The sequence below is a fragment of the Quercus lobata genome, chromosome 3, assembly GCF_001633185.2.
Source record: "Quercus lobata isolate SW786 chromosome 3, ValleyOak3.0 Primary Assembly, whole genome shotgun sequence".
Classification (NCBI taxonomy): Eukaryota; Viridiplantae; Streptophyta; class Magnoliopsida; order Fagales; family Fagaceae; genus Quercus; species Quercus lobata.
Window position 1 is genome coordinate 33,175,498 of NC_044906.1, and position 11,221 is coordinate 33,186,718.

The following is an 11,221-nucleotide window of genomic DNA, read 5'->3' on the forward strand; positions in this document are numbered from 1 at the left end:
TCTCGAGGTGGTAGGTCCCTTTCCTCTGCCATGATGCGACCCTGTAGGGTCCTTCCCAGTTAGGGCCAAGCTTTCCTTGCGAAGGATCTCTAGCGGCACCCATTACTTTCCGTAGTACAAGATTACCGACCTTGAAGTCTCTATGCCTCACTTTGGTGTTGTAGTGTTTTGCCATGAGATTCTGATAACGCGCCAACCTCTGCTTTGCTACCGCTCTGACTTCGTCCACTAGGTCGAGCTGGAGGCGCATGGCCTCTTCGTTCTTATCTTCGTCGTAGCTCTCCACCCGGTAGCTCGTGAGCCCCACTTCTGCGAGAATAATAGCTTCAGTTCCATATGCAAGTCGAAATGGTGTTTCTCCAGTGGGTATTCTTGCTGTGGTCCAGTATGCCCATAGGACGCTCAGTAGTTCGTCCGGCCAGATACCCTTTGCCCCATTGAGCTGGGTCTTGATTATCTTGAGTAAGGACCGGTTCGTGACTTCGACTTACCCATTTTCTTGTGGGTGTGCGGGCAACGAGTAGTGATTCTTGATCCATAGCTCCGAGCAAAAGTTTTTGAATGCGCTGTTGTCGAATTGCTTACCGTTGTCAGAGACCAGCACTCTGGGTATCCCGTACCTGCATATGATATTCCTCCAAAAAAAACATCGGATGTTCTTCTCCGTGATTGTGGCTAAGGCTTCCGCTTCTACCCATTTAGTGAAGTAGTCTATGCCCACAACCAGGAATTTTAGTTGTCTGATCGCCGTCGGGAATGGGCCCATGATATCAAGTCCCCATTGTGCGAACGGCCAAGGTGCTGTCATAGGGGTCAGTTCTTTGGACGGTTGTCTGATGAAATTGCTGAACCTCTGGCACTTGTCGCAAGACTTGACATAAGCTTGTGCATCTTTCAGCATTGTAGGCCAGTAGTATCCTGCTCGGATCAACTTGTGTACTAATGATTGCGCGCTTGGGTGGTTTCCGCAGATACCCTCGTGTACTTCTCTCATTACGTAATTTGCTTCTTCTTAGCCTAAACACCTCAAGTACGGTCGAGAGAACCCTCTTTTATATAAGACATCCTTCATCAGCACAAACCGTGATGCCTAGACCTTCAACTTTCTTGCGGCGCCCTTCTTGTCTGGTAACACGCCAGTTTTTAGGTAGGATATCAATGGCGTAGTCCAATTGCATTCAGAGTCTACTTCTTGCATACTTATTCCGTCATCGATAAGTGAGGAGAGTTGAATGAATGATAATACCTGTTCGGGGACAAGCATAAACTCGGCTAATGCAGCTTTTGCTAGATGGTCGGCACATTCGTTTTCTTCCCTTGGGATTTGAATGAATTTGACTTCGAGGTCGCTAATTCGGTATTTTACTTTTTCTAAATACCTCTTCATTCTATCGTTCTTGCACTTGTAGTCGCCATTGATCTGACTCGTTACCACCTGTGAATCGCAGCGTACGACTATGTTTTCTACACCCGCAGCCTTTACGAGGTCTAGCCCTGCCACTAAGGCTTCATACTCTACCTCGTTGTTGGTTGTGGGGAAATCTAGTCAGATCATGCATTGGATCTTGTCTCCCTCTGGAGTTTGGATCACTACGTCGGCTCCTCCGACTCGTCTATTCAAAGATTCATCTGTATAGATATTCCATTGTCCTTTCTCTTCCACCACCTAGCCATCTCCAAGAGTGAACTTGGCGATGAAGTTAGCTACTACCTGCCCTTTTACGGCCGTCCGCGGACGGTATTGGATGTCAAACTCGCTCAGCTCTACTGCCCACAAAGCCATTCTTCCTGCTGCTTCTGGGCTACTCATGGCTTTTCTCAATGGCTTGTCCATTAAGACAATGATGGTATGCGCTTGGAAGTAGGGCTTAAGTCTTCGCGTCGCGATTATCAACGCGAAAGCCAACTTCTCCATTTGAGGGTACCTCTCTTCTGCCCCTCGGAGTGCTCGGCTAGTAAAGTAGACTGGTTTCTGGGATCCATCCTCCTCTCTTACCAAAGCTACGCTTACAGCAGCTTGTGAAACAACTAAATATAGATAAAGCTCTTCTCCCGGCATGGATGGACTGAGTAACAGTAGAGATGAGAGATATGCCTTTAAGTCGTTGAATGCCGTCTGGTACTCATTCGTCCACTCGAATGATTTCCTTAGAGTGCGGAAGAATGGTAGACACCTGTCCGTTGCCCTTGAGACGAACCTGCTTAGGGCTGCAATCTTTCCATTTAAACTTTAGACCTCCTTAACCGTCCTTGGTGGCTTCAAATCCATTATGGCCCGCACCTTCTCTGGATTGACCTTTATTTCTCTTTGGGACACCATGAAGCCCAAGAATTTCCCAGCAGTCACTCCGAACGCGCACTTGTTTGGATTCAGCTTCATGTTGAATGATCAAAGTGTGTCAAATGTCTCTCTGAGGTCGTCTAGGTGATCAACTTCATAAAGGCTTTTTACCAACATGTCGTCAACATAAACCTGTACGTTCCTGCCGATCTGATGTGCAAACATCTTATTCGTTAGCCTTTGGTATGTTACCCCAGCATTTTTAAGTCTGAGAGGCATCACCTTGTAACAGAATAATCCATGGCTTATAACGAAGAAGGTCTTTTCTTGATCAGATTCCTCCATCCTGATCTAGTTGTAGCCTAAGAAAGCGTCCATAAAACTCAGGAGCTGGTGTCTTGCAGTCGAATCTACCAAGGTATCTATCCGTGGGAGCGGGTAGCTGTCTTTAGGGCAAGCCTTGTTGAGGTCCGTGAAATCTACACATATCCTCCAGTTTCCGTTGGCCTTTTTAACCATGACGACGTTTGCCAACCAGTCGGGGTAATATACTTCTCGGATGAAACTTGCCTCTAGTAACTTTTGAACTTCCTCAACTATAGCCTTGTCCTGCTCCTGGGCGAAGACTCGTTTCTTTTGCCGAATTGGGATGAGGGTGACACATTTAACTTGTGGACCATGACTGAGGGGTCGATTCCTGGCATGTCTTCATGATTCCAGGCGAACACGTCTTGGTTATCTCTAAGGAAAGTAGTGAGCGTTTGGCGCACCGGCCAACTAGCAAGTGTGCCAATCTTAGTCGTTCGTTCAGGCCGTGTGTCATCGAGTCTCACCTCTTCTAGCTCTTCAACCGGCTCTACTAGTGCTCGTTGCTTTCTGATACACATTGTTTGCTGTTGATCCTCCATTTCTAACATGGCAATATAGCATTCTCGTGCTGCTATTTGATTTCCTCGCAGTTCTCCCACCCCATACTCTGTTGGGAATTTAATCATCAGGTGGTATGTTGAAGTCGCTGCCTTCCAGGAATTGAGAGTGGGCCGCCTGAGGATGGCATTATAGGCAGACGAGCAGTCGACTATGAGATAAGTTACCTCCTTAGTGATCTGCTGAGGATAGTCACCCGCCGTCATAGATAATGTTATTGCACCCAAGGGGAATACCTTCGTTCCCCCAAATCCCACGAGTGGGGCATTCGTTGGGGTTAACCGTTCCCTGTCAATTCTCATTTGCTGGAATGCCGGGTAGTACAGGATGTCTGCTGAGCTGCCGTTGTCGACGAGGACCCGATGCATGTTATAATCCCCTATTTGCAAGCTGACCATAAGTGCGTCGTCATGAGGATGGTGAAGTCTCCGAGCATCATCCTCTGAAAATCCAATAACGGGGTTATCTATTCGTGGCATCTTGGGTACAGATCTTGTAAGTTGGACGCTATAGACCATTCCGAGGTAGGTTTTGTGGGCTTTTTTGGAAGATCCGGCTGCGGTTGTGCCCCCTATAATCATTCTTATGTCCCTTATAGGTGGTCTAGGGCGCTCGTTCTCCTGTCGTGGGGCTTGTTCCTGGGGCGGATCGGTTCTTTACTTGCTGACGAACTTCTATAGCTTCCCTTGTCTAATAAGGGCATCAATCTGCTGTTTCAGATCGTAGCAATTGGCTGTGTCGTGCCCGTGGTCTCGGTGAAAGCGACAATACTTGTCCCTTGGCCTTTTGTTGAGATCTCCCTTTAGTTTACCAGGGAACGTCAGTGCTCCTTCATCTTTGATCTGCATCAAGACTTGATCTATCGGGGCGGTTAATGGGGTGAAATTGGTGAACTTTCCAATGGGGGGTCTAGGGCACCTTTCATCTCGTTGATCTCCGATTCTAGCAACCTTTCGCCCCCTATCCTGTCGTGTGTCCTCCTGTCTCTCCTTCTTCTTGGGCTTTTCTTCGCGGGCTAGCAACGCATCTTCTGCGTTCATGTATTTGGCGGCTCTGTAGAGTACGTCCGTCATGGTCTTTGGGTCATTCTTATAAAAAGAAAACAAAAACTTACCCTTCCGTAGCCCGTTAGTAGCCCGTTAGTGAATACAGCTATGAGTATCTTATCGTCAGTTTCGTCAATTGAAAGGGCCTCCTTGTTAAAACGATTTATGTAGGACCGCAGCGTCTCGTCTTCTCGCTGCTTGATGCTTATTAAGCACGCAGTGGACCTTTTGTACCTATGTCCGCCAATGAAGTGTGAGGTGAACTGGGCGTTTAACTCCTTGAAAGTATTGATGGAACTCAGTGTCAACCTACTAAACCAAACCCTCGCAGGGCCCTTTAGCGTCGTCGGGAATGTCCTACACATGATCTCGTCTGGTACCCCTTGAAGGTGCATTAGGGTCTTGAAAGTCTCTAGATGATCGAGGGGATCCTTGACCCCGTCGTAGCTTTCAATCTGGGGCATGCGGAATTTCTGTGGCAGGGGGAATGAGTTGACAGAGGTAGTGAACGACAAGTCAGTTTTGTTTACTAGGTCATCAAGATCATTGGACACTCGTCCTTTGAGGGCATTCATCATGACCTCCACCTGTTCCTTCATCGCCTGCATCTCTGCGATAATAGGTGGAGGGGCTGAATCCATGAGAGATGGAAGGCTCATGTTTTGCCGCTCTGATCTGCTTAGGGCGTTGCTGCCCTCTAGCTTCTCTTAGTCCCTCCATTTGGCACTGGTACTTTCTTGGTTTTCCTCCTGAACATTATGTCCTGCGTCTTTTTGGCGAAGTTGCTCCTCTAGATCATGGTTCTGTTTTGTGAGTTGTTCTACTGCCGCTATGAGAGTCTGGACCTGCCTCTCTAATGCAGTAGATCTTGGCGGCTCATCTCCTTGAACGTTATTGGTGGTAGCCATCGAGCGAGTGAGCACCATGCAACTCTTATATCCGGGAAGCGATAGTCTAGCTAAACTCTTCGATATTTCCCACAAACGGCACTAACTGTTCAATGATGCCGTAAAATCACCAGTGAGCTACACGATCCTCGCACGCTTGAACCAACAACCTACAAGAAGAAAGAAGTGATCTAACAGAGGGCATCGGTGTGGTGCCAACCAAATACTCTCCGAAGGTCAAGTTAGAACTATTCTCAACTCTAGAGTGTTAGAGAATAGGAAATTATGCGTACCTCGATTTGTGAGGGTATTGGGGCTTTTATAGTCGTAGAAGGTTGGCCTTTTTCCTTGATATAGGAGTCTTTTCCTTATAGGATTTTACTTGAGTAATCCCAAACGTGATGGACAAGACATTTCCTTATAGAGAAGGTCTTTGTGCGTATCTTCCGGAATTTCCCTTGCACTAGGATTCTGATCTCTTTTGGGATTCTACCGGATTTCAAACGTGTGTAACAAGTATTTTAAGTCATGCCAGGCCCTGGGCTCTCACCTATTGCCGGCCTATGGGCTCGGATCCGTCAGGCCCAACGTGGTGAAGGTTCGCCATGCTAATTTTAACCCCTTAAGTTTGTAATGTGTTAGAACATGTGATGGTGTAATGGGATTTGTACCTTATAATGCAGTGTTTTTAGATTGCAATGCTGCAATTTTGTACTGGCGGTGGATTTTATAATCTAATGAAATGTAACAGATTACATATAAACTTATCAACAATTTGCCCCATATGGATTTCGTATGGTGTCCTTGTACCTTTTTTTCTTATTTTTTTTCTTTCTTAAAATACGATTAAAAAATTATTATTTAAAAAATAAAATAAATATGGCACAATACATTATTCCACTACAAAAAACACATTTTTTAGCTGCGTTTTTTTAAGCCACGTTTACAAAAATGTGGCTATAGAGTGGCTTTGAGCCACGTTTAATACAAACATAGCTACACCACCAGACGTATAGCCACGTTTACTAAACGCGACTATAGATTAGCTCTGTAGTCGCGTTTTTTGATGTTTCAACTGCGTTTATGTGGGTAGGGCTTAGGCTGCGTTTTAAAAATATGGCTATAGCCCATCTGATTTTTTTTTTTTTTTGGTTGTTTTTTTTTTCTTTTTTGAAATATTCCCTATAGCCGTGTTTTATAGCTGTGGCTATAGTCTGCCTAGAGCTACGTTTTTTAAACGCAGCTTAAAACATGTCTATAGCTGCGTTTATCAAATGCGGCTATAGGTTTGGTATTAAAAAAAAAAAAAAAAAACCCTCAATTCCACACAATTGAAAAAAACCCTAAATTAAAAACAATTCTTAGATCACTCTCAAGCTAGCTCTCAATCCACGACGCTGCTGTGCTCTGAGCCACCCATTTCCCTTCTCCATCTCCACTCCATTGGCCACCACCGTTATCCATTCAAACACACACTCACAAACCCAACCCCACCATACCCACTTCTCTTCATGTCTCTCTTCCTAGCCGCAACTCACCACAACCTCTGCCCTCACTCTCTCGGCAATTTCAAGTTTGTTTCTCTCAACTTCAAGTTTTTGTATTAGTTTTATTTGATTTTTTTTTTTTTTGTGGGTTTGTTTGGGTTTCATTTGATTTGTTTGTGGGTTTTGTTTGCTTTGTTTGTGCAAGTTTTGCCTATCTGGGTTGTTTTGCTTATTGGGCTGGTGCAGAAATTTGTAATCATGGAGTAGGCTCGGTCAGTTTGCTAGGAATAAGAAAACCAATTGTGCTAACTCTTGCTAACCCTAGGCCTGATTCCTAGGTTTTAACCTTTTTGTTGAATCCGTTCGTGTATCTAAGGGTTTTTTAGTTAGATGCTAGCAAATGCGATTAATATGTAAGGTCTAGTAAACTGAGTGCAGTTTAGATTTGCTAAGAAATTGTTTGATGAAATGTTTGTTTGAGTTGTATATTTTAATGCATGAGTTTTTTGTCTGAGATTTTGAGCAACTAAAATGTTATTGTGACTGAAACCTAACTCCTTATTAATCTAGTGAAATGGTTGGATTGGGAATACTAGGGATTGATGGATTCAATTTAATTGAGTAAATGTGGTATGAGTATCTAATATAAATATTGTCATTGACATTGGTTCCAGATTGTGAATGACTTTTAGTTTCGGAATGTTAAAGTTTAGATGTTATAATGTAGGAAAATTTTGGGTATAATGGTAAAAAGTAGAATCTTTATCTTTAATCTAATTTTTACTATTTCCAATTATTTGTTATTTCTTATTCTTTCCCCCTTTGTTATTTGTAAGTAAACTAGAGCTGCTTTTGTGATTGTGCTAAAGGATCAACTTGGCTTTGTAAAATTTTATGTCTAATGCCGTTTTTAGTACTATTATCTAGTGAGGGATTGGGGTCCTGGTGATGGTTGATGGGTAAAATGTTGACCTTGATTTATGTCATCCATATGCAGAGTTTTGGTAGTCAATTGTGGGATGTGAGCTTGACTATTCAAGCTCTTCTTACTAGAGATCTCACTAATGAAATTGGACTTGTATTGGCAAGATGGCACAGCTTCATAAAAATATCTCAGGTAGGATTTTCCATTCTTAAAAAATGTCATTACCCAATATCGATTCAAATATCTCAAATATGATTTTCAATTCTTAAACATTGTAAAGGTCAGGGACAATCCTTCTGGTGACTTTAAAAGAATGTATCGTCACATGTCTAAAGGATCATGGACTTTCTCTTATCAAGATCAAGGATTACAACTTTTTGATTGCATTGCAGAAGCTTTGAAGGTAATTAACTTTGTTTAATACTTGATTGAAATCTAGTGTTTCCCTTTACCCATAATCACTTGATTTGTCACCAATTCTCCTTTGCTTTACAGTGCTGCTTGCTTTTCTCAATGATGCCACCAGATAGTTGTGTTCAATGGTGTGGTAAAGGTTGTGTCCTAGAATAACTCACATTATTATGGATCAACAATTTTTAACAAGAAGAAAATTAATTAACCAAATCGAGAGAGACTTTTATTTCTTAAGCTTCTTCCCCAAAATTATCTTTAGTTTTAGTATAATCTATTGTTATTAAAAAAAAAAAAAAAAAAAAAAAAAAAAAAAAAAAAAAACAAAAAAAAAAACAAAAACTCTTTATGCAGGGGTGGGGTCCAGCATTATCAAAAGAAAATTTCTACGTTGAGCTTATAATCATTTTGCTTGTTTAGGCAGGGGTGGGGTCCAACATTTTTTGACTCCTATGTTAGAAATTGAAATAGGAAGTTTGTTCTATATATCTGTAGGTTTTGCATTGAATGAGGTTCTAGTTAGACATTTGGGGCTTTAAAAGTTTAGCTTAACATTGATTGTTGAAGAATTTCTTGAAGTACTAGAATAAAACATTATTTTCTTGATGTTCCCTTTTCATGTGTTGCTGCATCCATTCATATCTGGGAATTTAGCTTGTACTGCATTTTGTTTTGGTCATGAAGTGGGAATGTGTGGGCATTTGTTGACTTCTTCACTGGCCTTGCAGCTTAGGCACAAACAAGGTCACAAGCATTTCATTGCCACTTGGCAGTCTGTGATTTGCACATTTTTATTTTTTCATTGACAGTTGCTTGATCAACCAAAGTAAAACATACCACTTTCTCTTAGCCCAAAAAAAAAAAAAAAAGACCACTTTCTTTACAATGGAAGCCAAAGCTAGTACCATGCACTCTCACTGCTTGGAAATAGCCATGGAATCACACAAGGTTGTAACACCACCCCCTATGAGCACCTTATAGAAGCTGAAGATCAGACTCAAGGAAACCTTCTTCCTTGATGATCCTTTGCGCCAATTCAAAGGCCAACCAATGAAGAAGAAATTTATACTTGGAGCTCAGTATGTCTTTCCTATTCTTCAATGGGGTCCTAATTACAGCCTCAAACTCTCCAAATCTGACATTGTTGCTGGTCTCACCATTGTTAGCTTAGCCATTCCCTAGGTTACTCATCTCACTTGCTATATTCTTTTTCACATTTCCTTTTCATTTCATACTTTTTTAGTCTGAGCTTTTTAAAGTGAAATAATGAAATACCATGCATAAATTGAACCTGTTTCCTTTATGACCCTTTTTTCTTTACAGGGCATCAGTTATGCTAAGCTTGCTAATCTGCCTCCTATTGTGGGTCTATGTGAGTATATGTATATCCTTTTTTCAACTTCTTTTATACCTGAATTTAAAGCATATACTCTTATATTGTTTGTAACTCACTACTCTTTCTTTTGTTGGTTTTGCACATAAAGATTCCAGCTTTGTCCCTCCACTTGTGTATGCCGTTCTTGGGAGTTCTAGGGACCTAGCAGTAGGAACTGTTTCCATTGCTTCTCTTATACTAGGATCCATGCTTAGGCAAGAAGTGTCTCCAAGCAAAGACCCCCTCTTGTTTCTTCAACTAGCCTTTTCTTCAACCCTCTTTGCTGGTCTCTTCCAAGCTTCTTTAATTTTATTCGATTATATAGATTGCTATTTTTTTTTTCCTGAGTGATATATTTTTGAAAACTATAGTTTGGATATTGTGTTGACAACTTCTTTTGGTATCATGGATCATGAAGAGGCTAGGAGAAAGAATGTTGGTGGTAAAGTGGTTGGATTTTTTTACTAGGCTTAATTTCAAGAGTGTGTGTGTGTGTATTTTTGGGTGTATTTCCAACTCGGTTAATATAGGATGGTTCTATGTTTCATTCGATGTGTGTGTGTGTGTGGAAATTTGTGTACCCACATTTTATGAAGATTGTAATGTTGCCTTTCATTTGCTCTTAGTCTCTCACCTTTAGATAGACTACAAATTTGATTATCATTCAATCGGGTTATATGAATCACAATTTACTACAATTTTTAAGGCTTTGATCATTGAAGTATCCACTTGGTCTTGTCATTGCATAAATCAATTATATCATCTTTTTCCTCTAAGAAACTCCTTATTAGGTCTGTACTTCTAGTAAAGTAAATATTGATAGGTAAAATTTGTTGTTTTATTGAATATGAATTGAGTATCAAAGAACCATTTAATTTTCCTTTCTCTAATAGCAAGTTTGTAAGATGCTAATTTTGTTTTAATTTTTTCCCAAGATTAATTTTTGTTGGTTTGTATATGTTGGGAACTTGTTTTTTACTTCTTCATGCAATTTGGGCAGGAATTTTTGATTTAGTAAGGAAAAAAAAGGGAAAAAAATTGTCTATAGCCGCGTTTTTATAAATGTGGCTATAGATAAAACCCATATAGGAGTCTGTAGCCCTGTTTCTAAACGCAACCCAAAGATGGTCTATAGCTGCATTTTAGAAAACGCAGCTATAGGTCCACACTATAATCGTGTTTTAAACGTAGCCCAAAGCGGGTCTATAGCCGCGTTTTTTACAAAACGTAGTTATAATTCTTAGCCTATAGGGGGTGGAAAAACGCAACTATAAGGAGTGAAAAAACACAGCTATAGGGGGACCTGTAGCCGCGTTTAAAAAAACGCGGCTATAGACCTTGCAGGGGCTATTGTCGTGCAGTAAAAGTCGTATTTGTAAACGCGGCTATATCCTATAGCTGCGTTTTTAGGGTCTATAGCTGCGGTTTTGAAACGCAGCTAAATCCCGCGTTTTTTGTAGTGTTCCCTCGAGAAAAAAATGAAAAATGTACTGCAAGCTGCAACTGTTCGAAGGTTCTAACTGTTTTTTTGTGTTTTATTTTTAAATTAGAAGATTCTACCTAGTTTAGAATAGCAAATTTAGATTAATCAAATCTAGATTTTTATTATAATCAACAGATAATCTAATTACTGTATTTTAAAAAATTAAACTTATGCAGCTTATTTTTCCTAACACCAGCAAAAATTAACATAACAACCTTATTTTGCATAACGCTACACTAGCAGCCAAAGTAACTCTATAATCCAGGTACAAAATCATATTATAACATAACAACTGTATATGCAAACTGTTACAAGTAACTAGCTCTACTTCAAAACCTGTATATGCTATGGATAAGCAACTAAATGCAAACTTTTACAAGTAACTACAACAGATAAGAT

The 11,221-nt window shown here is 41.0% G+C and overlaps 2 protein-coding genes across 2 annotated transcripts; one reads left to right on the forward strand and one right to left on the reverse strand.

Annotated features, from left to right (window-relative positions):
• Positions 1–3,882: 3,882 nt before the first annotated feature.
• LOC115980781 lies at positions 3,883–4,913 on the reverse strand. Its single transcript, XM_031102998.1, has 2 exons — positions 4,359–4,913; positions 3,883–4,296 (listed from the first exon to the last, which is right to left on the reverse strand). The coding sequence occupies exons 1-2, from the start codon at positions 4,911–4,913 to the stop codon at positions 3,883–3,885; spliced, it is 969 nt and encodes a 322-aa protein (XP_030958858.1).
• A 1,642-nt stretch (positions 4,914–6,555) lies between these two features.
• On the forward strand, positions 6,556–10,045 carry LOC115981760 (probable sulfate transporter 3.3). Its single transcript, XM_031104106.1, has 5 exons — positions 6,556–6,714; positions 7,626–7,745; positions 7,834–7,956; positions 9,288–9,336; positions 9,449–10,045. The coding sequence occupies exons 3-5, from the start codon at positions 7,867–7,869 to the stop codon at positions 9,688–9,690; spliced, it is 381 nt and encodes a 126-aa protein (XP_030959966.1). The 5' UTR covers positions 6,556–6,714; positions 7,626–7,745; positions 7,834–7,866; the 3' UTR covers positions 9,691–10,045.
• The last annotated feature ends 1,176 nt before the right edge of the window (positions 10,046–11,221 follow it).

Excerpts from the sequence above, each read along its gene's own strand:
- LOC115980781 (XM_031102998.1), bottom strand. The coding sequence starts at position 4,913 with ATGAGCCTTCCATCTCTCATGGATTCAGCCCCTCCACCTATTATCGCA. Across the intron at positions 4,297-4,358 it reads ACGATAAGATACTCATAGCT|AATGACCCAAAGACCATGAC; the intron begins GTATTCACTAAC and ends TCTTTTTATAAG.
- LOC115981760 (XM_031104106.1), top strand. The coding sequence starts at position 7,867 with ATGTATCGTCACATGTCTAAAGGATCATGGACTTTCTCTTATCAAGAT. Across the intron at positions 7,957-9,287 it reads GCATTGCAGAAGCTTTGAAG|GGCATCAGTTATGCTAAGCT; the intron begins GTAATTAACTTT and ends TTTTCTTTACAG. Across the intron at positions 9,337-9,448 it reads GCCTCCTATTGTGGGTCTAT|ATTCCAGCTTTGTCCCTCCA; the intron begins GTGAGTATATGT and ends TTGCACATAAAG.